General features: G+C 45.2%; 1 protein-coding gene, 1 long non-coding RNA gene and 1 pseudogene across 2 annotated transcripts; 1 reads left to right on the forward strand and 2 right to left on the reverse strand.

Annotated features, from left to right (window-relative positions):
- The first annotated feature begins 3280 nt into the window (after nt 1–3280).
- LOC137309982 (uncharacterized) lies at nt 3281–15338 on the forward strand. Its single transcript, XR_010960035.1, has 3 exons — nt 3281–4925; nt 13075–13169; nt 14686–15338. It is a non-coding gene; the product is annotated as an uncharacterized lncRNA (long non-coding RNA).
- Nucleotides 14056–17842, reverse strand: LOC137309981 (probable G-protein coupled receptor 139). Its single transcript, XM_067977981.1, has 2 exons — nt 17773–17842; nt 14056–14963 (listed from the first exon to the last, which is right to left on the reverse strand). The coding sequence occupies exons 1-2, from the start codon at nt 17840–17842 to the stop codon at nt 14056–14058; spliced, it is 978 nt and encodes a 325-aa protein (XP_067834082.1).
- Nucleotides 17843–23396: 5554 nt separating this feature from the next.
- Nucleotides 23397–26296, reverse strand: LOC137309979 (zona pellucida sperm-binding protein 3-like; annotated as a pseudogene).
- Nucleotides 26297–26656: the final 360 nt, after the last annotated feature.

Below are 26656 nucleotides of genomic sequence, written 5' to 3' on the forward strand. Positions count from 1 at the left end.
GAGCTACAGTGGTAGGAGATTCTATCGTAAGGGGAACAGACAGGCGTTTCTGTGACCGTAAACGTGACTCCAGGATGGTTTGTTGCCTCCCTGGTGCCAGGGACATGGATGTCACTGAGCGGCTTCAGGGCATTCTCAAGGGGGAGGGTGAGCAGGCAGAGGTCGTGGTCCACATTGGGACCAACGACATTGGTAGGAAGGGAGATGAGGTCCTGCATCAAGAATTTAGGGAGCTAGGTCGCAGATTAAAGAGCAGGACCTCAAAGGTTGTAATCTCTGGATTACTCCCAGTGCCACGGGCTAGTGAGTATAGAAATAGGAGGACAGAACAGATGAATGCGTGGCTAAAGAGTTGGTGCAGGAGGGAGGGTTTCAGTTTCCTGGATCACTGGGCCTGCTTCTGGGGAAGGTGGGACTTGTACAAGTCGGATGGGTTGCATCTGAACCAGAGCGGGACAAATATCCTTGCGGGGAGGTTTGCTAGCACTGTTGGGGGGGGGGGTTTAAACTAACTTGACAGGGGGATGGGATACAGAGTGGAGCTACAATAGGGGGTGATGTGCAGCCAAATATTGAGAAAAAAACAAGTCAGCTTGGAAGACAGGGCAAATATGTAAGAGCAAGGCTGGATGGCATCTATTTTAATGCAAGGAGTCTTGCAAATAAGGTGGATGAACTGAAGGTGTTGATAAACACATGGGAGTATGATATTGTTGCTGTCACAGAGACATGGTTGAGGGAGGGGCAAGACTGGCAGCTCAATATTCCGGGGTACAGAATCTTCAGGCGAGACAGAGGGGGAGGTATAAGAGGAGGGGGAGTCGCAATATTAATTAAAGAATCAATTACTGCCATAAGGAGGGATGATATATTCGCAGGTTCCTCAAATGAGGCCATATGGGTGGAGCTTAAAAACAAAAAGGGGGCAAGCACTTTGATGGGAGTGTACTATAGACCCCCAAACAGTCAGGGGGAGATAGAGGAACAGATATGTAGGCAAATCTCAGAAAATTGTGCAAATAATAGGGTAATAATAGTGGGGGATTTCAACTTCCCCAACATTAACTGGGATACTCAGAGTGTAAAAGGCTTAGAGGGTACAAAATTCTTAACGTGCATCCAGGAGAGCTTTTTGAGCCAGCATGTAGAAAGTCCTACAAGAGAGGGGGCGGTACTGGACCTAATTCTAGGGAATGTGGCCGGCCAAGTGGAAGAAGTGCTAGTAGGTGAGCACTTTGGTGACAGTGACCATAATTCAGTGAGATTTAAGGTGGTCATGGAAAAGGACAGGGAGGGGCCGGAAATAAAGGAAAATTCTAAGATGTTTTATAAGTATATTAAGGGTAAGAGGATAACTAGGGAAAAAATAGGGCCCATTTGGGACAAAAATGGCAATCTGTGTGTGGAGTCGGAAGATGTCGGAGGGGTTCTAAATGAATTTTTTGCATCTGTTTTCACTATGGAGAAGGATGACGGAGACATAGAAATACGACAGGGGGACTGTGATATACTCGAACATATTAACATCGAGCGGGAGGAGGTATTGGCGGTTTTAGCAGGCCTAAAAATGGATAAATCCCCAGGCCCGGACGAAATGTATCCCAGGCTACTGTGTGAGGCAAAGGAGGAGATTGCGGGGGCTCGAACACATATATTCAGAACCTCTCTGGCCACAGGGGATGTGCCAGAGGACTGGAGAACCGCTAATGTAATAGCATTATTCAAGAAGGGGAGTAGGGAAAAACCGGGGAACTACAGGCCAGTGAGCCTAACATCAGTGGTAGGAAAATTATTGGAAAAAATTCTGAAAGACGAAATTAGTCTCCACTTGGAGAAGCAAGGATTAATCAGGGATAGTCAACATGGCTTTGTCAAGGGAAGATCATGTCTGACTAATTTGATTGAATTTTTTGAGGGGGTGACTAGGCGTGTGGATGAGGGTAACGCAGTGGATGTGGTATACATGGATTTCAGTAAGGCCTTTGATAAAGTTCCGCACAGGAGACTGGTCAAGAAGGTACGAGCCCATGGAGTCCAGGGTGCCTTGGCACTTTGGATACAAAACTGGCTTAGTGGCAGAAGGCAGAGGGTGATGGTCGAAGGTTGTTTTTGTGACTGGAAGCCTGTGGCCAGTGGGGTACCACAGGGATCTGTGCTGGGGCCCTTGCTGTTTGTGGTCTACATTAACGACTTGGATATGAATGTAAAAGGTATGATCAGTAAGTTCGCTGATGATACAAAAATTGGTAGGGTGGTAAATAGCGAGGAGGATAGCCTCAGTCTGCAGGACGATATAGATGGGTTGGTCAGATGGGCGGAACAGTGGCAAATGGAATTTAACCCGGAAAAGTGCGAGGTGATGCACTTTGGAGGGACTAACAAGGCAAGGAATACACAATGAATGGGAAGACCCTCGGCAAGACAGAGGGTCAGAGGGACCTTGGTGTGCAAGTTCACAGATCCCTGAAGGCGGCGGAACAGGTAGATAAGGTGGTAAAGGAGGCATATGGGATACTTGCCTTTATTAGCCGAGGCATAGAATATAAGAGCAAGGAGGTTATGATGGAGCTGTATAAAACACTGGTTAGGCCACAGCTGGAGTACTGTGTGCAGTTCTGGTCGCCGCACGACAGGAAGGATGTGATCGCTTTGGAGAGGGTGCAAAGGAGATTCACCAGGATGTTACCAGGGCTGGAGCGCTTCAGCTATGAAGAGAGACTGGGAAGATTGGGTTTGTTTTCCTTGGAGCAGAGGAGGCTGAGGGGTGACATGATTGAGGTGTACAAAATTATGAGGGGCATAGATAGGATGGATACTAAGGAGCTTTTTCCCTTCGTTGAGAGTTCTATAACAAGGGGGCATAGATTGAAGGTAAAAGGCGGGAGGTTTAGAGGGGATTTTAGAAAGAACTTTTTCACCCAGAGGGTGGTTGGAGTCTGGAACTCACTGCCTGAGCGGGTTGTGGAGGCAGGAACCTTCACAACATTCAAGAAGCATTTGGATGAGCACTTGAAATGCCATAGCATACAAGGCTACGGACCAAATGCTGGAATATGCGATTAGTTTAGACTGGGCTTGATGGCCGGCGCGGACACGATGGGCCGAAGGGCCTCTATCCGTGCTGTATAACTCTATGATTCTTTCTTTCAACAGTGGTCCGTGGAAAGTTAAACATACTGTCATCAAATGAATAATTCAAACAGATTCACTGAAACCTGAAGCATCTGTGGTGAACGTACATCCCCTTCCGGCTCCAGTTCCTCGTTAGTATCGTGGTGATTGTCAGTGTCTATCACCCTGGAGACTGGGGTCAATTCCCCGATGGGAAGGTCTGCCTTTAGAAGCTTCACTTTCACTTATCTGCAACATCGGATAAGGAAAATACAATGAAAAACTGACTCAGACTTTTCCACTTTCCATGATTTAATTTCACTGATATTCCAGCAATTTTAAAATCTGTTCTCTGCCTCACTCTTCACCTCGATGTCAGAACACAATAATGAGGAAGAAATAAAACGCAGAATCGCTCTGTGAACAGACCCGGGCTAATTCACCAGCCCAAAACAGAGAGAGACAGAAAACTGCTCACGATTCCAGGATCATCCTGGAATGTAAAGATACACCCGGTATCTCTTCTTCACTACAAATTATTATTCCTACAAGAAACTCCTTGAACCCCCTGCCTCCTCCACCCTCACCACAAAAATTGTGCGGAGCTCATGGACTATTTTATCACTAAGATTGAGACCATCCGTCCAACTGCCGCTCCCTCCCTTCCCCCACGGTTCCCCCCTGTCCAAGCCCTGAACTCACATCTTTCTCTAGTTTCTCTCCCGGTGGCTGTTGGAGGCCAATCATCTCAGCCCCAGGACATCGCTGCAGGAGTTCCTCATGGCAGTGTCCAAGGCCCAACCATCTTCAGCTGCTTCATCAATGACCTTCACTCCATCATAAGGTCAGAAGCGGGGATGTTCGCTATTGATTGCACAGTGTTCCGCTTCATTCACAACGCCTCAGATAATAAAGCAGTCCCTGCCCGCATGCAGCAAGATCTGGACAACATCCAGGCTTGGGCTGATCAGTGGCAAGTAACATTCACTCCAGACAAGTGCCAGGTAATGATCATATCCAAGTAGTGAGAGCCCAACCACCACCCCTTGACATTCAACGGCATTACCATCGCCGAATTCCCCACTATCAACATCCTGATGGTCACCATTGACTGGAAACTTAACTGGTCAAGCCACATAAATACTGTGGCTACAGAAGCAGGTCAGAGGCTGGGTATTCTGTGGCGAGTGACTCACCTCCTGAGTCCCCAAAGCCTTTCCACCATTTACAAGGCACAAGTCAGGAGTGTGATGGAATACTCTCCACTTGCCTGGATGAGTGCAGCTCCAACAACACTCAAGAAGCTCAATACCTTCCAGGACAAAACAGCCCGCTTGATTGGCACCTCATCCACCTTAAACATTCACTCCCTCCACCACCGGCGCACCGTGGCTGCAGTGTGTACCATCCACAGGAAGCACTGCAGCGATTCGTCAAAGCTTCTTCGAAAGTACCTCCCAATCCCACGACCTCTACCACCGAGAAGGAAATGGGCAGCAGGTGCACGGGAACAACACCACCTGCACAGTCCCTTTCAATTCACACACCATCCTGACTTGGAAGTACATCGCCGTTTCTTCATCGTCGCTGAGTCAAAATCCTGGAACTCCCCATCTAACAGCACTGTGGGTGAACCTTCACCACACAGACTGCAGCGGTTGAAGAAGGAGGCTCACCACCACTTTCTCAAGGGCAATTGGGGATGAGCAATACCTGCTGGCCTTGCCAGTGATGCCCACATCCCATGAAAGAATTTTAAAAATCATCCAAATTACCTATGGTCTGCCAAACATCAATTCCTCGTTAATATAGTGGTGAGTATCCCTATCTATTATGCGTGAGACCGGGGTTCAATTCCCTGGCGAAAAGTTCATTGCTGCTTTGGAAGTTTCACTTTCATTTATCTGCAATATTGGATGTTGAAAATACAATGAAAAACTTACCTTCCACCCACCAGCCTCCACATTCAATGTATGATCCTCTGCCATTTCCACCACGTCCAAGCGTGATGCCACCACCAAAAACATCTTCCCCTCCCCTCCACTTTCAGCCTTCCGAAGGGACCGCTCCCTCCACGACACCCTGGTCCACTCTTCCATCACCCCCAACACTCGCTCTCCTCCCCACGGCACCTTCCCATGCGAGTGCAGGAGATGCAACACCTGCCCTTTCACCTCCTCCCTTCCCACCTTCCAGGGTCCCAAACATTCCTTCCAGGTGAAACAGCGATTTATTTGTAATCGCTTTGCTGAACACCTCCGCTCAGTCCACGAGTGTGACCCTGAGTTTCCGGTCACTTGCCATTTTAATTCCCCGTCCCACTCCCACTCTGACCTCTCTGTCCTCGGCCTCCTACACTGTTCCAATGAAGCTCAACATAAGCTCGAGAAACAGCACCTCATCTTTCGATTAGGCTCTTTACAACCTTCTGAACTCAACATTGATTTCAATAACTTCAGATCATAAACACTGATCCCATTTTTTCGGACAGCAAGTGCTGGTTATGGTGCTAATGTTGCCATTTACAGCTCCTCTAGACCCATCTTTTGTTTCTTTACTTGTCCCATTACCACCCTCCTTGCCTTGCACCATCATTCCTTTTGTTATTTAATCACTCCTGCCCTCCACCCTATCATAGACCTTCCCTTTTGTACTTTCCTCCCCTCCCCTTCCTCCCCCATCCCTTTTCCTGACTCTGTACTTGTTAAAAAACTGTTTAATCTTCAACTTTTTCCAGTTCTGATGAATGGTCATCGACCTGTTTCTCTCTCCACAGACGCTGCCTGACTTGCTGATTATTTACAGCATTTTCTGTTTTTATTTCAAATTTCCAGCATCGGCAGTATTTTGCTTCTAATATCTCCTTCTGTGGCTTGGTGTCAAATTCTGTTCAAAAACGATCCGATGAAGCACCGTGGGATGTTTTGCTACGTTAAAGGAGCGATTGAAATAGCTCGGGCAGAGGCTTAACCACTGACGTGTGGTGCCGTGATCGTATAGTGGTTAGTACTCTGCGTTGTGGCCGCACAAACCTCGGTTCGAATCCGAGTCACGGCATAGTGTGCGCTGCTTCTTTTGTTCTCTCCCGCGCGTGTGACTGGAATGCAACAATATATCAATATTTAATACATGAAAGAAAACATTTTTTGTTGGTGGTGAAAACTATTTTATCCGTCAAATCCCAGCACTCTCACATGCCTGTACTTGATGTTCCACAGTTCAAACCCGCCTCTTCTCCCGGCTTTTTCTTCCTTCCACAGTCAATCGGCCGCCTTGACTTTCCTCCTTCCATTTCATGGACACTTTCCTGCTCCATTGCCGACTCTAACATTCACTTTCACGATCTCACGCCTTTAAGTTTGTTCTGCTCCGACCGCTGTTTCTATTGGGCACATGTCCCATTCGCACCAATGTTCATTTGTGCCTTGAAACCAGTCGATACATTTCGATCTGCGTGACCGCTCGACAGACAAACACGACGAAAGCAGGGCTGGTCTCTGGAAAGACAGCCGCCCGATTGCTCTCGAAATTTACTTGGGGAATCTTGTGATCCAGGGGATGGTAACTGAAGAACTGGTTTTTGTTTTGATGCTTGTTGGCTCTTTTCTCTCAGCAGTTGAGTTGCGTGGGCGACGGGCAGCGCGACAGAGCTGCGAATGGCGGTTGAAAGGTTCACATTTGGCAAGTTGGGGCGGTGCAGTAAGATCGGAAATGTTCCGCCTTGATCTTAATAGTTCTGTTGAAGCGTGAGATTGAATTGAGTAGAGGATAAATGTAAAGAGCGCCTGTGGGGAAAAAGGAGCGATTACAGGCCGTGAGCGGAAGGTCTTTTGAATTCTCGTGCCGCAGGACGCTGTGTGTGGAAACGGCAGATTTTAAAGCGCGTGTGTCGGAAAGTAAAGTGTGATCTTGTGTGTGAGAAGAGCACAAGAAAGTTGTGCTTGAAGCTGCGCCCTTGAGGCAAGTTGCAGGTTACCAGGAAAACTGCGATAGTGAAAGCTCAAAAATAAACCCAGAAACTGCTGGCAACACTCAGCAGGTCAGGAAACATCATTACCAGGGCGTCATTGTTCACTTTGATTGATACTAAAGACCTGTACAAGATGGACGGGTTGCACCTCAACGGTGCTGGGACCAATGTCCCCTCAGGGATGTTACCCTTGTCTTATCAGCGAGCAATACCGACCGTTACTGGGCCTCAGCTATTTACAATCTATATTAGTGTAATGTATTGAAGATCTCTGACGATACAAAGCATCTGTGAGGAGGACACAAAGAGTCTGCAAAAGTTTATAGACAGGTTAAGTGAATGGGCAAGAAGGTGGAAGATGGAGTATAATGTGGGGAAATTTGAGGTTATTCACTTTAGTAGAAAGAATAGAAAAACAGAATATTTTTAAAATGATGAGCAACTATTAAATGTTCGTGTTCAGAGAGACTTGAGTGTCCTGGTATAAGAAACACAAGAAGTTAACATGTAGGTACAGCAAGCAATTAGGAAGGCAAATGAAATGTTGGCCTTTATTTCAAGGGTTTGGAATACATGAGTAAGGATTTTGTTGCAATTGTACAGGGCTTTGGTGAGACCACAACTGGAATTGCAGTTTTGGTCTCCTTATTTAAGAAAGGGTTCTCAGGACGTTTCACGTTGACCACGGTCTGACGGCCTTGTGTTCGAAGGGGTTACTCCTCAGGAACTTCTACACCTGGGACAGATAGTGGGGGGGGGGGAGCGGTCCAGCTCGATGGGACATCCTGCACCTGCTCGGCCAGCACAGCCAGACCCAGCCTTCTCAGTGTGTTGGCCAGGTAGAAACTCAGCACGTAATGACACTTGGTATCTGCGTACTGGGGCTCTACACATATCCTGAGGCAGCCACACACAAAGGTGGCTGTCAGGATCAGAGCAGCATTGTAGACGCTCTTTCTCCATTTGTCTGGAAGCTTGTACATGGTGACCCTGTGGACACATTCTACCTTGGACCTCCAGGGAAAGTGGAGGATATCTCGGGTGACTGTGACGGCGGAGATTTGGGGAACGGGCCAGTGCTGGGTCATGTGGAGCAACACGGTGAGTACCTCACACCTTATCACCAGGTTCCTGTCGGTTATGGAGAGGGATCACCCCACCCACATATCAAGCTTCTGTTTGGCCTTAGTGATCCGCTCCTCCCAGTTCTTTCGACCGGCCAGGGGCCCCTTGAACCAGATCCCCAAAACCTTCAGGTAGTCGGATCTGACAGTGAAGGGGACAAAGGACCGGGTCTCCCAACTGCCAAAGAACATGGCCTCACTCTTACTTTGGCTCACCCTGGCCCCTGAGGCCAGCTCGAAATGGATGCAGATGCCCATCAGTGTGTGGACCGACTGCTGGTCGGAGCAGTTGAAGTGAATTTAATAACGAGCGGTCAATCTGCAAGGCCAGTCATATGCCAGCTCGCCAAGCAGAAAATGTACCCAGAGAGTCTGCAATTATTCGTTCTGGGAACTGAAGTATATAGAAATTCAAGAGAATAACTTTTCTGAATTCAAACATTTCCATTGACCAGAACCCCGACCACCTCCTGTGGAACAAACGGATTTGTGTTAACATTGCAGAATATCCATTGGAAATCCACATTTTGAATTGACACATTCAGCATTGTACAAATTACGGATTGGTGTCGGTCATTCAAACATTACCACAGACACTCGCTTTATTTCATCTTATTCATCTCTCCCCCACCGTGAGATAAATATCTAACCCTCTGACACCAAAATCAATGAGCGACATATGTTTTCATCACGTTCATCGCTAAGAACTAAGAGATCATCATTAGTACAGCTGATTCAGACACTCTAAGAGGTCTCTTTTGGGCCTCTGTGAATGATCAATAGATGGATTGAAAAGGGCAGGTCAGTTAAAATCTGATTATTTCCCGTATTAACAAACAGCCAAGTGATTAGGAGATTCTAATTGCCAGTTTAGTGCAGACACCATGTGATGAGTTCAGCACTCACTCTTCAGCAAACTGAGAGCTGGTCTGTTTCTGGCTCTGTGATATTGTAAGGAGTGACTGGTTGTGTTTCAGGGGTCTGTGCTGTGCTGATGACTGGAGCAGAAAAAAACATCTTTGGGCTGAAATCTACGCCTGATTCTTTGGTGCCTCGTGCGTTTGGGCCTTTTGACCATCTGCTTTGCTTAGACAGCCTGTCATTGTTCTTCTTAGAGAACCAAATATATGGAAAATAAACAATCCTAGAATCTCAGCATGGAAGGAGGCCATTCGACCCATTGTGCCAATGCCAGCTCTTTGAAGGAGGTACCCAATTACTCCCATTCCCGTGCTCTTTACCCATAAACTCTGCAATTTTTTTCCTTTTCAAGTATTTAAAGTTACGATTGAATCTAGATCCACCATCCTTTATGAACATACGAGTAGGCCATTCGGACCCTCGAGCCTGCTCTGCCATTTGATAAGCTCATGGCGATCTGATTGTGATCTCAACCTTACTTTCCCGTCTACCGACCAGATCCTTTGACTCCCTTGTTAAGCAGGAATCTATCTTACTCAGCCTTAAAAATATTCAATGACCCTGCCCCCACCGCTCTTTGGGGAAGGGAGTTCCACAGATTTACGATCCTGTGAGAGAAAAAATGTGTCCTCATCTCCGTCTTAAATGGAGACTCCTTATTCTTAAACTGAGGGCCCTCGTTCTAGACTCTCCCACAAGGGGAGACATCACCTCAGCATCTACCCCTTCTAGTCCCCTGAGATCAACTCTCATTCTTCTAAGCGCCAACTCCAACAGGCCCAACTTGTCCAACCTTTCCTCATAAAATAACCCCGTCATCCCAGGAATCAATCGAGTGAACTTTCTTTGAACCGCCTCCAAAGCAATTATTGTCCTTTCTTAAATAAGGAGACCAAAATTGCATACAGCATTCCAGATGTGATCTCACCAATGCTCTGTACAACTGTCGCAAAACATCTCTATTTTTATATTCCAGTCCCCTTGCAATAAATGACAACATTCCATTTACCTTCCCAATCACTTGCTATACCTGCAATCCAACTTTTTGTGATTCATGTACTCGGACACCCAGATCCCTCTGTACCTCAGAGTTCTGCAATCTCTCTCCATTTAAATAATATACTGCTTTTGAATTCCTCCTGCCAAGTGGGCAAGTTCACATTCTCCCACATTGGACTCCATCTGTCAATTTTTTGCCCACTTACTTAACCTATCTGTATCCTTTTGCAGACCCCTTATGTCCTCTTCACAACTTACTTTCCTATCTACCTTTGTGTCATCAGCAAATTTAGCAATCATACATTTGGTCCCTTCATCCAAGTCATTGATATAGATTGTAAATAGTTGAGTCCCAAGCACTGACCCCTGTGGCACTCCACTCGTTACATCTTGCCAACCTGAAAATGACCCATTTATGCCTACTCTCTGTTTCCTGTTAGCTAACCAATCCTTTATCCATACTAATATGTTACCCCCTACTCCATGAGCTCTTATTTTGTGTGGTAGCCTTTGATATGGCACCTTGTCAAAAGCCTTCTGGAAATTCAAGTACACCACATCCACAGGATCCCCTTTATCCACGTTGCTTGTTACTTCCTCAAAGAACTCTAATTCATTAGTCAAACACGATTTCCCTTTCACAAAGCCGTATTAACTCTGCCTGATTGCATTGAGATTGTCTAAGTGCCCTGCTACAACCTCCTTAATAACAAATTCTAACATTTTCCCTAAGATAGATGTTAAGCTAACTGGCCTGTAGTTTCCTGCTTTCTGTCGCCATTCTTTCTTGAACAGAGGAGTTACATTTGCTAATTTCCAATATGATGGGGACTGGAGAAAGGCAGATGTTACTCCTATTGTTAAAAAGGCAGCAAAATTCACCAAGGAAACTACTGACCAGTGAGTTTAACGTCCATTGTGGGTAAAGTTATGGAAATGCTTATTAAAGGTAAGTTCAAGGAGCTTGTGAATAGAAATATAACCTTAAAAGATAGACAATTTGCGTTCATGAAAGGGGAAGTCTTGCCAATCTAGCTCACTAGTTTTCTTTGAATGTGTGGCAAAGGAGTGTGATATTGGTACGGTAGTGGATGTGGTGTACATGGATTTCAGGAAGGCCTTTGATACAGTTCCTCTCGAAAGTCTGGTACTGAAAACAAAGAATGCGGAAATGAGTGGAAATGTTTTTCAGTGGGTGTGTAATTTGTTCACCGATAGAATCCAGAGGGCAGTGGTAGAGGGATTGTCATCAGCTTGCAAGAATGTTACCAGTGGGGTTCCACAGTGATCTGTTTTGGACCTCTTTTGTTTAATATCTTCATAAGTGATCTGGAACTAAGCGTAAATTTACAGATGATGCAAAGCTGATGAAGATGGTAGACTGCAAAACAGAACAGGATAAGCTACAGGAGGATTTAAATACTTGGGCATCGGACAGACAGGTAGCAGATGAAATTTAATGTAGAGGAATGCAAAGTGCTTCACACGGGGACAAAAAAAAACAGGAATGAACTATTGCAACAACAATAAAAACAACGTCCATTTATAGATCACCTTTAACACAATAAAATGCTTCATGTGATGGTTATCAGACAAAATTTGACACCGAGCTACATAATGAGATATTAGGACAGGTGACCAAAAACTTGGTCAAAGAGGTAGGTTTTACGAAGCGTGTTAGATGGGAGGAGAGAGAAGTGGAGAGGTTTAGGGAGGAAGTTCCAGAGCTTAGGGCTGAGACAACTGAAGCCACGGCCACCAATTGTGGTGCAATGGAAATCGGGCTGCACACGAGACCAGAGTTGGAGGAACGCAGAGTTCTTGGTGGGCTGTAGGGCTAAAGATAGGAAGGGGCGAGGCCATGGAGGGATTTGAACATAAAGGTGAGAATTTTTAATTTGAGGTGTTGCCGGACCAGGAGCCGATGTAGGACAGTGAGCACAGGGGTGATGAGTGAATGGGAGTTGGTGCGAGTTAGGATATGGGCAACAAAGTTTTGGATGAGCTCAAAATTACGGAGGGTGGAAGCTGGAAGGACAGCAGTGATAGCATTGGAATAGTGGAGCCCAGATATAACTAAGGCATGGATGAGGATTTAATAGCAGATGAGCTGAGGCAGGGGCGGAGACGGACAATTTTACAGGAGGTGGAAACAGGCGGTCTTGGTGATGGAGAAGATATGTGGTCAGAAGGTCAGCTTAGGGTCAAATAGGACGCCTGGGTTGCTAACAGTCTCGTTCATCCTCAGAGAGTGGCCACGGAGAGAGATGGATTTGGTGGGGAGGAAACGGAGTTTGTGACAGGGACTGAAGATAATGGATTCGGTCTTCCCAATAATTAATTGGAGGAAATTTCTCCTCATCCACTGCTCGATGATGGACAAGCAATATGACAACTCAGAGGCAGTGGAGGGGTGGAGAGAGGTGATGGTGAGGTAGAGCTGTGTGTCATCAGTGTACATGTAGAATCTGATGTCGTGTTTTAGGATGATGTCGGCGAAGGGCAGCATGTAAATGAAGAATAGGAGGGGGCCAAGCGTAGATCACTGGGGGAATCCATTACTTAACTGGAAAGAAAATAATGTCCATGGCAATGAAAAAGATCGGGGGGAGTAGATTGATAATAAATTGAAGCTGTCGCATCAATGCTCGGCGGCAGTGAGGAAAGCAAATCAGATGCTGAGATGCATTTAAAGGTCAATATTGAGCCGAAATAGTTTGGGAATCCTGCTACTGTAAAATTATAGGTGCAATCGCACTTACAATGCTGTGTACAGTTCTGGTCACCACAGTACAAAAAGCATAATGCAGCTATTGAGAGGATAGAGAAGAGAGCAATCAGAATGATTGAGCGGGTGGAGGGATTGAATTATGTTGAGTGATTATGTAAATTGGGCATGTTCTCACTGGAAACGGGAATGTTTAGAGGTGATACTATTGCTGTTTTTAGGTTTCTAAATCGACTGGATAATGTAGACTGTGACAAAATATTTCACCATGTCCAGAAGAGTAGAACCAGAGGAGACGGCCTGCACTTGAAGCCAGGTAAATTCAAAACTAAGCTCCATAAAGAATATTTCAGTGAGCAAGTGGTCACTCTATAGAACAGGTTCCCCAGGGAGGTGGTGAAAGCAGTTCATATTGAATCATTCAAATGCAAATTAGATAGAATCTTACAGAAAATAACATTTCTCATTTCAGTATCTGAGTAATTTGAGACATGACATGTGGTAAGTGTCACATGTTTGGGAGGAACAGGTGCCTTTGGGCCTATGGTTCCCAATGCTCTCGATGACTGGGGGATTCCTGGCCTTGTGTCTGGGTCTGTTGTGGATTCATTGATAGAGATTGATCGCTATGATTAGTCAACAACCCCATTGTCGTTGTATCATGTGACTAACCGGATAGTGGAAGGCGAGCTGGATGGACCTTGGTCTTTTTCCATCCAGCAATTCTTATGTTTATGGACACACGAGTGTGGCTGTGGGGCGGTGCCTAGTGAGTGGAGAACAATGGGTGGGCACAGTGTGTGTTCCCATTTCAGAGAGTATACTATCCTCAAAATCCAAACCATTCCCAGGGGGGATATTGAAGTCACATCATTAAACAGTTAAACTTGATATCCAACAACAGAACAGAGCTCGGACTCTGTCTCCCACATGAATGTGGAGATACTCGAGGGCCCTCGGGGCTGGTGGGAATGCACCAGGCCTGAGTCAGCACCGACAAGAGAACTGGAAACTAACAGAACAGGAAACAACACTGAATTGTGCAATGATGTCGTTTTCCTTATACTTTCGTAAATTTACAGTGGGAAAGGATCTCAGAGTGAGTGACTGTGTATCTGAGAGGGCAGGCAGTGTGTGAGAGGAACGAGAGGTGTACAGGATGGAATATAAGGAACAATTGAGGCTGGATTTTACTATTTTCATTATTTAAATAATTTAACAATTAGAGTCAGTGGATATTTCACCATATTCTTTAACTCGTCTCTGAATTTACTCTGGGTCCCTGCATAAATAAACGGGTTTAGGCAGGAACTCAAAAGCTGAAGCATAAATCCGCTTTCCTCCAGAATAAAATTTGAATCATCGAAATTGGAACCTGAGAAATAACTAACGTTCGCAATTCGCACATAGAGGAAAGTTATAAGAAACAACAACCATAACAGGATGAGACTGCCCGAGATACAGAAGAGCAAAACGATGGATTTCCTCCGGTTCTCCATCTCTGGGTCACTCTGATTCTCAACGTTGCTGCGGACCTGGAGTCTTCTGCGGATTCTAATGGCCGCTAAAATGTGTCTGACGGTCTGAGCATTGAGCAATAAAATCACAATGAATGGGAGACAAGGGGTTAAAATGCGGTGAATCCAGTCAAATGCAGCCCATGCGGGTGAGGTGTAAAATATTAACTTGATGTTGCAGAACCAGGGTATGTTGTTAATTGTATACAAAGGTTCATATATAAAATACCAGAATGTATTTTTTAAACAGCTCAGGACACAGACCGTTCCGATAACCACAGCCACCGTTTTCTCGGTGCAATATTTTGTTTTCAGCTTCTGGCAGCAAATGGCTACAAATCGATCAAAGGTGAACACGACCGTGACCCAGACAGAACTGTCTCTGATTGCATAAATTAACACAAAACTGAGAGAACAGACCGGAGTGATGGACAGGAAACTGAATGGGAAATAAATACCAACAATGCGGTTTAATATCACAGCCGTGATAATGACCAGGAGATCCGTCACCGCCATGGACACCAGGTAGGAAGTGATACATCTGGAGAGACCGCACCTTCCTCGGGACAGGATCACAATCACCGCCAAGTTAGCTGTAAGAGAGAAGGAGAGAGACAGAGCATGTGTACGTGTGTGAGAGAGAACAGGAGCGTTAATGATCCGACTCCCAGCAAAATAATCCAATTGACAGGATTCTGTGTGAAACTTATAGCTTTGACACTTGATCCTGAGTTGAAAACCGATCCTTACCCTCTGGACACCTGTATCTGTGCTAAAATAATCATCCGCATTGAAATCAGACAGGCCAAAGACTTCAGAATGTAAATGAATATAATAAAACATAATGGGAACAAGAAACCCATTAAAACCAATGCGGGAACGTCAAATAGACAAGAAAAGAAACAAATCTTAAAGAATCAGTAAAATGGTTCATAATAAATGCGAAGATTAGGTGACAGGAAAATAAACGTGTTACAGAAGATTTTTTAAGAGAATAAATAATAAAAGAATTGACAATGAAACTGGAAACAACCAATAAAGTACAAAAAACTTGCATTTAAAACCGACCATGTCCTGTCGGAGCCCAAATCGCTCTCATCCGATGAATTCATCGAATCAGAGAAAGTTACTGCACAGAAGGAGGCCATTCGGCCCATCATGTCCGTGACGACTGAAAAAGAGCTATCCAGCTTTATCCCCCTTTCCAGCACTCGGTCTGTAGCCCTGTAGGTTACAGCACTTCAAGTACACATCCAAGGACTTTTTAAATGAGTTGAGGGTTTCTGCCTCTCCCACCCTTTCAGGCACTGAGTTCCAGACTCCCACCACCCTCTGGGTGAAAATAATTTCTCCTCAGCTCCAGTCTAGCCCTTCTACCAATTACCTACAATCCAAGCTGTCAAATTATTCACTGTTGGAAGCACAAACACAGCGCGGTCTAAGTTTGGAGCAAATCCAGATTCATTCATAAAACGGACACTTGTTACATTGTTTATATTTTTGTCAATAATTGGCTGCCCAATAATGTCCCTTCAATCAAGTCAGTTATTAAATTCAGTCGGGAATTATTTAATCACTGAATAATCTCAATCGATAAAGAACTTGTTGAAATTATTCCGTGCTGTAAATAATTATCAAAACGAAGACAAGTAAATGAATCATTTAATAAACCCAGTCAGTAATGAATAAATCCAGAGATTAAATTCAACCAGTAGCTTCACGATTATACAGTTACGTCTGTAATTGGTTGAATTATTAATACATCCAATCAGTATTACATATTTTTGATTTAATTTGCTTTAATTAATGAAACCGTAACTATCAGTGAACCATCCTGTATTGGTGCCTGGAATGCTGGCATCAAACGCAGAGAATTTTCACCCTGATGTTGCTGTTTAGCGGATCGCCAGCGGTTCCACTTCTTATTCATCTGTAGAGGCTCCGATATATCTTCAGGGGCAACTTCACAATTAGAGTGGAAATACACTGAGTAAAAAGGAATGGTCACGGTACCCGAGGGTTGAGAGCGTCTGTAGAACCGAACCCCACCACCAGTCAGTCTGCAGCAAGGAACAAAATAATTTCCTACATATCTTATAATAACGTGATAATACCACTCACAACACAACGGCAGCAATACAATATATTCTCTGATATAACAGAGTACACCTTTCACAGTGCAGCACCAATAAACACAACATAACTACATATACACCGGAATAACAGTGGGATAATTCACCCACAGTAATAATGTTCATAACACAATAGAACTACATCTACACGGTGAGAACAGTGTGACAATTCACTTACAATAACACAATAGACCTACATGTACACCGTGATAACAGATGAAAACATTGTCTTCCTTTCAGCCACAAACTCCCTTCCCTCGCCATCGACTCCATCCCTGTTCCTGGCCATTTTCTGAGGCCGAACCAGACTGTTCACAATCTTGGCGTCCTATTTGACTCTGAGTGCAGTTTCGGACCCATATCCTCTCCACCACCAAGGTCACTACCTTCCACCTCCGTAACTACTGGTCTCTGCCCCTGCCTCAGCTCATCTGCTGCTGAAACCTTCATCCATGCTGTTGTGACCTCTAAACTCAACTCTTTCAATGCTCTCCTGGCTGGCCTCCTGCCTTGCACCCTCCGTAAACTTGAGCGCATCCAAAATTTTGCAGCTGGTATCATAACTCGCAACAAGTCCTGTTCACCCATCACCCTTGAGTTCGATGATCTACATTGGCTCCCTTTCCGACAACACCTCAATTTTAAAATTCTTATCCTTGTACTCAAATACTCAGCCTCGCTCCTCCCAATCTCTGTAGCCTCCTCCAGCCCTACAATCCTCCGAGATCTCTGCACTCCTACAGTAACAGGGCCAATAACACATCAGGTAGTGGTACTGGTAAAGCCGAGAAGCGCACAGTTAAAGGGGAGAAACGATACAGTTAAAGCAGAGAAATGATACCGTTTAAGGAGAGAAATTATACCATTGAAGGGGAGAAATGATACCATTAAAGGGATAAATTACACCGGTAAAGAGCAGAAATGATATAATTAAAGGTGACACATAAAAGGCAGATATTTATACTGTTGAAGGGGAGAAATTACACAGTCACAGGGGAGAAGTGATAGTAAAAGCGGCGAATTTATACATTTAAAGGGGAGAGATTGCACTATTATAGGGGAGAAATATTGGTAAAGGGGAGAAATTATACAGTTAAAGGAGAGAAATTATACTGTTAAAGAGAAGAAATTATACCGGTAAAGTGGAGAAATTATATCATTAAAGGGGAGAAACGATACAATTAAAAGGGAGAAACGATACCAGTAAACTAGAGCAGTGATACAGTTAAACAACGATTTCCATAACTAATAACTAACTACAATACTTTACCTGGAACACTGATAGCTGCAAGGATGGGATAATAAATGGCAAATAACAGTCCTTTAGGTGAACCGTGCATTTCTATCAGAAGCTCTGCTCTACATTCAAGGGTTGACACAGTTATACCTGATGTCAGCCTCCAGGGAGACAATTCGGTGCTTTGGTCTTTTATATTAATTACAGTAATTGATACAAACAGATTAGTGCAGCCGTTGCCAGGCTTGTGTTTTTGTTTTGATGAAATTGGATCTGACACAGCTCTAAAGTGAAATACCGAGAAACCACAGTATGATCCCGATTACATTTCTTCAGAAAAGATAATGAAAAGCTTGACAGGCAGCTGCCATTGGTGAGGGTGAGCCTTGTACACGAGGAAGACCCCGGGTTTAAACACCTCTTAATGCTGAATTAACAGATCTCAGCACAAGGTATAACTGATCAGAGACACTCTCCTTCTGCAACCGGAAAACGCAGCCAATTTCTCGATCCTGGTCGTACACCCACTTTAACCCACATCTCTGCGTATGATGTGGACAGGTCCAGTTCAGCACGGTTACATTCAGTGTGCAACGTGCCCAATTCAGCCCGAGCCATGTGCATTAACTCTACCTCCACTACCTGTGTGTGGTCAGGATACTTGTCCGACATCCAATCTTGGATGAGCCCCAATTTCCTTCAGTTTAACATTGCGAAGACTGAAGCCATCGTGTTCAGCCCCGCCACCAACGCGTATCCTCACCACCATTTCTATTCCCCTCCCAGCTACTTTCACAGGCTGTATGGAGCTTTGGTCAGACCCCATCTGGAGTACTGCATTCAGTTTTGGGCACCACATCCTCGGAAGGATGTGTTGGCCTTGGAGGTGGTGCAATGCAGATTCACCATAATGATACCCGGGCTGAGAGGGTTAAGTTATGAGGGCAGGTTGCATAAACGTGGCTTGTATTGCGTTGGGTATAGAAGTTTGAGGGGTGATCTAATTGAGGTGTTTAAAATGTTAAAATTATTTGATAGATTAGATTGAGAATCAATTTCCTCTGATGGCGGAATGAAGAACGAGGAGACATAATTTTATAAATTAGTGCTCAGTCATTCGAACAGATTCGGATGTGACGCCAAATGGTGATCAATGTCTTCTTTTTTAATAGTCAAATCAAACATGTGAAAGTATCCAATATTATAAGACAGTAATAATAGAGTGAAGTCACTTATCATACAGATATTAAAACAATATCACATCGTTTGGTCTCTGGGCAGAGTTTGTAATTAAGTTGGCGGTGTAATCCTCTCAAGTCTTCTGACAGTTTCGAAGTCTTTTTACAGCTTGGTCGATCTCTGGACAGAGGTTGTAGTCTTCTGACAGCTGGGTGAACTTCGCTAATTGCTCTGCACCGTCCTCTCCCCTGAGCTCAAAAGATGTTGGGTTTTTAAAGCTCCGTGGTAGGAGCCTCACAACATATACGGCGTTCTTATTCATAAAACTCTTCTAGATTTATGAGGTTATTTGACCACAAAATATAATGTTGCCAGCTTGACCCATCCGGTCACAAAATCCTCCGAAAGAAATTTTTTTAAAAATAGAATTTAAGTGGTCAGCTTCACTCATCTTGTCACAAAACCCTCTGCAAAATGGTTTGTCACAGAGGCCAAGTGACCACTGATTGCTCCTCATACATCGAGCTGCCTGCCCGCATTGTGTTCTTATCACCATCCCTGCTGCTTTTCCAGAGTCATTGTCCATAGCTGTCTTGCCTTACAATGGAAATGGTCAAGGTCAGTTTTTTTTTGTTCGGTCATCGGATGTGGGCGTCGCTGGCGAGGCCGGCATTTATTGCCCATCCCTAATTGCCCTTGAGAAGGTGGTGGTGAGCTGCCTTCTTGAACCGCTGCAGTCCGTGTGGTGAAGGTTCTCCCACAGTGCTGTTAGGAAGGGAGTTCCAGGATTTTGACCCAGCGACAATGAAGGAACGTCGATATATTTCCAAGTCGGGATGGTGTGTGACTTGGAAGGGAACGTGCAGGTGGTGTTGTTCCCATGTGCCTGCTGCCCTTGTCCTTCTAGGTGGTAGAGGTCTCGGGTTTGGGAGGTGCTGTCAAAGAAGCCTTGGCGGGTTGCTGCAGTGCATCCTGTGGATGGTACACACTGCAGCCACTGTGCACCGCTGGTGAAGGGAGTGAATGTTCAGGGTGGTGGATGGGGTGCCAATCAAGCGGGCTGCTTTGTCCTGGATGGTGTCGAGCTTCTTGAGTGTTTTTGGAGCTGCACTCATCCAGGCAAGTGGAGGGTATTCCATCACACTCCTGATTTGTGCCTTGTAGATGGTGGAAAGGTTTTGGGAGTCAGAACGTGAGTCACTCGCCGCAGAATACCCAGCCTCTGACCTGCTCTTGTAGCCACAGTATTTGTATGGCTGGTCCAGTTAAGTTTCTGGTCAATGGTGACCCCCAGGATGTTGATGGTGGGGCTTCGGTGATGGTAATGACGTTGAATGGCAAGGGGAGGTGGTTAGACTCTCTCTTATTGGTGATGGTCATTGCCTGGCACTTGTCTGGCACGAGTGTTACTTGCCACTTATCAGCCCTAGACTGGATGTTGTCCAGGTCTTCCTGCCTGCGGGCTCGGACTGCTTCATTATTTGAGGGGTTGCGAATGGAACTGAACACTGTGCAATCATCAGCGAACATCCCCATTTCTGACCTTATGATAGAGGGAAGGTCATTGATGAAGCAGCTGAAAATGGTTGGGCCGAGGACACTGCCCTGAGGAACTCCTGCAGCAATGTCCTGGGGCTGAAATGATTTGTCTACAACAACCACTACCATCTTCCTTTGTTCTCGGTATGACTCCAGCCACTGGAGCGTTTTCCCCGATTCCCATTGACTTCAATTTTACTAGGGCTCCTTGGTGCCACACTTGGTCAAATGCTGCCTTAATGTCAAGTGCAGTTATTCTCACCTCACCTCAGGAATTCAGCTCTTTTGTCCATGTTTGGACCAAGGCTGCAAATGAGGTCTGGAGCCGAGTGGTCCTGGCGGAACCCAAACTGAGCATTGATGAGCAGGTTATTGGTGAGTAAGTACCGCTTGATAGCACTGTCGACGACACCTTCCATCACTTTGCTGATGATTGAGAGTAGACTAATGGGGCAGTAATTGGCTGGATTGGATTTGTCCTGAGACTGTGACCCCTGGTTTTGGGCTCCTCAGCCATTGGGAACATCCTCCCTGCATCTGGTCTGTCCAGTCCTGTTCGAATTTTATATGTTTCACTGAGATCACCTTTCATTATTCTAAACTCTAGTGAATACAGGTCTAGTCAACCCAATCTCTCCTCATAAGTCAGTCCTGCCATCCCAGGAATCAGTCCAGGAAACCTTTGTTGCACTTCCTCCTGGCAAGGACTTCATTCCTCAGATAAGGAGACTAAAACTGCACACAATACTCCAGATGTGGTCTCACCAAGGCCCTGTATAACTGCAGTAAAACATCCCTGCTCCTATACTCAAATCCTCTTGCAATGAAGGCCAACATACCATTCGCCTTCCGAACTGCTTGCTGCACCTGAATGCTCGCTTTCAGCGACTGGTGTGCAAAGACACCCAGGTTTCGTTGCACCTCCCCTTTTCCCAATCTATCACCATTCAGATAATAATCTGATTTTACAACCAAAGTGAATAACTTCACATTTAACCACGTTATACTGCATCTGCCATGTTTTTGCCCACTCACCCAACTTATATAAATCATATTGGAACCTCTTTGTATCCTCCTCACAGCTCACATTTCACCCCAGCTTTGGGTCGTGCACAGGGACCTTGGAACAGAGGAACATTAAAGTGGACGAGGAGCAAGAGGAAAGTCACCTGTTTCTGTCCTGTAAGATCCTAAGCTTCATTGAGAATGAATTCATGAAGCATTTCTACATCGTATTTTTTGCAACATTGTAAAATAGCCCAAAGTAGTTCTCTTGCCCAGTATATCCAGTTTGTAAAATCTCCCTGAAATATTTACATGTAGATCAAACAGTCAGAAGAGGGTAGGATGGACCTACACTACACTTGAATGTATTGTCATCTATTGGGTTTAAAGTTTCCGAACACTATTTGTCAATAGTGTGAGGAAGCTCAGAGTGAAAGTGAGGAGGGGCCGTCTGACTGCAGTTTCCACTGGAAGAAAATTCACCTTCAGTGTGTACAGTGAGCAGAAATGAATTGCTATTGTTAAAAGTTCCCACTAACTTGTTATTCTACTTTAACAGAACAAGCCTGGATCTCCTGCTATGTTTAAACACTAAACTTCAGTGATTATAGCTTAAGTAAAATAATACTATGATTTGATTTAAATGGAGGCGTGGTTTCCACCTGCCAAAGAATGTTGTCTGAAGCGAGGGTGTTTACTGCTAACAGCTCCCATCCTGTTTAATAGACCCCCTGAATGTCTGATTAACCAAAAAGAAACCCAGCTCAATAAAGTTCAACATTCTCATTAATCGGAAGAACATTTTATGAACAAATTTCAGTATTTCATAAGGCAAGGGTGGCCCAGACATGGATTGTACCCAATTCAGTGTAAAGTTATGAAAACCACAGCCAGTTTCGCGACCAGGGGACATTACCTTAAAGTTAGAATTAGGACTTTCAGGAGTGAAGTGAAGAGACACTTCGACACGCAAAGAGTGGGAGAAGTTAGGAACACTCTTCCACAAATGGCAGTTGATGCTAGCTCAATTGTTAAATCTATTATCTCAGATTAAAATTGTGACCCAAAAGGTAAGGGATATGACGAAGGCAGGTATATGGAGTTATGTCATGGATCAACCATGATCTCTTTGAATGGTGGACCAGGATCGAGGGGCGAAATGACCTTCTCCTGTTCCTATGATCACTCTTCAAATACAGTGAATGATAATAATGTAAATAGTTCATCCTATTTTCAAATTGCAATAAAATCTTCAGGGCCTGTCGTGAGGGGAAGGTGAAGATGAGAAACTTCTGTCTGCTCACAAGACAGGTGAAATTCAAATCCAACAGTTAAGTCACAACCTCTGGGCTCCCCATCCCTCGCCCTCTCACTGTGCCTGTACCCAATAGGCACATCATTGCCCCCTGTGTACATTAACCTTTACACTGAGCATTTGAAATCTACCTGGAGCCCCACCCCCACTAAACAAGAATCTTTACATCAGGGGCAGGGATCTTCAATCTTGGAAGAGAGTTCCAAGTCCACCGACTCTCAATCCGATTGGTGTTTGGACAATTAGCTCCAAAAGGGAGAGTTTAACTGGAGTTTTGAGCCCGTGTGGGGATTCGAGTGATCAATGGATGCGGAGCACCAAGGGAGAGATTGGGCCGTCAACCAGCCGGCACCAGTCCCTCAGGCCAGTCCCACTGTTCCTTCAGAGCTCATTTACCTGCACAATGAGGGCCTGGCAAGCCTTCACCCATTGCTGCAGCCATCCCTGGACTGGGCCTGGATACATTATTACCAGCCAGTCTGCCACGACTTACATGGACCCATTAAAACCCATTTCACTAACAGGAGGAACTGTGGAGGAGTGCAGAGTGTTACGAACAGTATTGAGCACTCATTGCATGCTGATTGGAGCCAGATAATGAAAAATGAGCAACCAGCCATTCGAAGATACAAGTAGTCACTGCTTTATTGGTCATTTGATAACTAGTTGAACTGGGTTTGCTTGTGTTTCCTGTACAGGAACAAGGCGATCAAAGAAGCAGAGATCAGAGAGACAGCGGTCACAGTCAGGGCCAGGATCAGGACCACCTCAGACTCCACACCTAAAAAATAGAACAAGAAACCAAAGGTCAGAGTGAGTGAAGGAAATACTGAGGGGAAAATGGAAACTAGCAGTCAGCCAACTCACCACCCGGAGACCTCTGCTGCATCCTTTGCTCAACCTCATTAAGGGGCTCAATTGCCAGGTCTGTCACACCAGGATCCAGAATGACCAGGGGTCCAAGTAAGGCCTCACCCTCCCACTTCAATTCAGCATCACTCTCTGCAATATCAAACATTCCAGTTAGAGAGGGTAAAGGGTGACCAACAACAAGGGGATCAATGACCTACCAGGTCCAGATATAAGATCCCTCCTTCCTCTGGAATCAAGTCGGAATTCCCTCGTGGCACTGCAGTTACCCAGATGACAACAGGCACACACGTCATTGTTGGATTCTTCCAATGGGGTCCAGCTAAACCAGAGAATCCGTTTATCAACCAGGTTGTCCATCACCCTTCAATACAACACATCCCTGAGCGAGAGAAGGAACTGACATATTCTGGAAAGTACAAGCTTTGTTCATGGAATCGCTCCGATCCACTGCAGCAACTTTCAGGTGACAGGTGATGAAAATCTGAGGGACACATTCAATACAAGTTGTTATTTAGTGACCTCCTCCCAACATGGGGAACCCCAATGTTTGGCTTCCTCTTACCAAGGAACGGTCATCTCCAAAGAAGCGGAACGCATCCAGGTCAAACTGGAGTTTGTCCAGCTCACGTTCACCTCTTGGCAACAAAAAAGGTTGAAAAGGAGTCCTCAGCTTTGCTGTCCAGGAGGCAACTGAAGATAGATTAAAAAAGGGACAAAGTGAATTCAGTGAACCCATTGAGACATAACCAGCTGGAGAAAGCAGAGAGCTCCTTACCCATGGTAGTCAATGATGTTGTATCTTGGGGTGGAATCCTTGTCTGGGCTCAATGTGGCTGCACAGCTGTCAATGTAGAGCTTCAAGGGCATGTGGTTGGTCATTGAAACAGAGGCCTCAATGTGAATGAGGTCACCCAGGTAGTAGACAGTCGAGGTGCGCTCTGTAAGCCAGTCATCTGAAGTACAAGAGGACAAGGGTTGGAGACAGTGGATGAAACTCCGAGTGGGAGACCACAGAAAAGCACTCCCCATCCACCCATCACATACCGTTCATAAGACGCAGTGAGAATGACAGAAGCCCTTCTCCAGACTTGGTCGAGCTGAATGGGATCCAGGTGGGCTTGATAGGGTCACTGCTCACATTGCCCTTCCTGGAAGGACAAGAGAGTAATTTCAGGACAACTTCAGAGAACTGCACCTGCTGTAGACCTTATTTGCCACAGAGTAAAGATTCTTACCTAAAATAATGGCACTCAATTGGAATGATGGCTCCATTCGTTCTCACAATGACAGATCCATGAGCATTTGGGGTGTGGTTCAGGTGGGTGGTGTAGACCAGGAAATCTCCAGCCATCTGAAAGACATCAGGTTAAGGAATGAAGAGCTGGTCTCATTGGACAAAAGCTATTTCTGGTCATTTTCCTGCCCTGTTAAGCAGCAGTTTGAGGGGTTTCAGCTGTTCCTCAATGACACATGATTGAAGCAGCTCCACCATTGGTTGAAGTTGCCTCGAGCAGCCTCTGTAACTCTGCTCAGTCCACTTTCTATCATTGGGGACTTCAGGCCTGCAGTCAGAAACCCTGAAATGATTGGCACTGCCAGATTTGATGAGCATTCTTTCCCATGTAGAATAGAGCTTTCACCTTAAGGGGCTTCAAGTTAACCCTGATATGGAGCACAAAACAACATCACTTAAATCTCATCTGTGTCCGTGGAATCAAGGGGATTGGCAGGAGTAATAACCAAAAGTGGAGTTCCCCTTTAATACATTGTATCCCAATTATTATTCCACTTGTTTCATTTTTCAAGAGAAGTCTCAACAGGAACTTCCACATTGAACATTCATTGACCACAAGTTGAGGCAACAGGCCTGAATATCCACGAGAAGGCACGGAAAAGATAAATCAATTGAGGCACAAAAGAACAGACTGGTTTGGAGGAATGTCGGTAAAGGTTCAAGGTCAATAGAATTGAATCTCAGAGTTAGAGAGTAGTAATGACCCATTTAAGAAAGATGCAGTCCCTCAGTGACAAGTTAAAGTTCTTTTTAAATATAAAGCTAAGATTAACAGGTCAATATAAAGTAGTTGTTTCACACAGGGTGATATTTAACAGTGGGCAAGAATTTATACACTGATTTCATTCAGGGATCTCCTCAGTGGCTGGAGTTTCAGCCGACGTGAATGAATTCAGAGTGGGCAGTAAACGACACAGTGAAATTGGAGCAAGAATTGAGGAATCACATTACCTGCAATCTGCTGCCACATTCATGGAGCCCATAATCAAAGAGGACAGTGTGGTTCTGAGAGTGGATCCCAGTTGGCCGACAACCTGCTGTCCCCAGGGCCAGGTCAGTAGCTTTAATCAGGTGCCTGGTTCCAAATAAATCCATGTCTACCCTCACCAGCAGGTTCTGCTCTCCACACTGCACCATCACAGTCTGCAGTGGAGACAGACTTCTCCCCTCAGACACACTGAAATGGGAAGCAAAGGGAGGCACAGGGAGAGGGACTCTCTGGGGCACAGGGGTGGGTTTTACTCTTCTCCATGGAAATCTCTGGCCTCGAAACTGTTCCCAAATATCAGAGCAACAAACCACTCCAACTAACACCAGCACCGAGAACAAACCTCTCACTACAAAATCCCCCATGATACCAAACAACTCAACTATCCCTTTACCCACCAACCAACACCTTTTATACACTGCAGTCACCTGACTCCAATTCAATGAGTCGCTGTTGTGATACGATTGGATGTCTTTCAGAAAAAAACTCAATATCTTTCTGATCCTCCTTTCATTCAATCACTTCCATTGTCCTATTTCATAAGTTTCTTTAGAAAAATAAGAAAAAAAGAAAAGAAAAAAGACGGAGGGAGAGAGCGGTGCAACTGAGTACAGAGATACAGAGAGACACCAGCAGAGGGAGGTAGAGAGCGGTGTAACTTAGTACAGCGATACAGAGAGACACCAGCAGAGGGAGGTAGAGAGCGGTGTAACTGAGTACAGAG

The sequence above is a fragment of the Heptranchias perlo genome, unplaced genomic scaffold (assembly GCF_035084215.1).
Source record: "Heptranchias perlo isolate sHepPer1 unplaced genomic scaffold, sHepPer1.hap1 HAP1_SCAFFOLD_199, whole genome shotgun sequence".
Classification (NCBI taxonomy): Eukaryota; Metazoa; Chordata; class Chondrichthyes; order Hexanchiformes; family Hexanchidae; genus Heptranchias; species Heptranchias perlo.

What these genes read in the sequence shown, in the direction of transcription:
- LOC137309981 (XM_067977981.1), bottom strand. Translation starts at nt 17,842, where the DNA reads ATGCACGGTTCACCTAAAGGACTGTTATTTGCCATTTATTATCCCATC. An exon ending in TGCAGCTATCAGTGTTCCAG is followed by an intron (nt 14,964 to 17,772) that starts GTAAAGTATTGT and finishes TCTCTCTTACAG; the next exon opens with CTAACTTGGCGGTGATTGTG.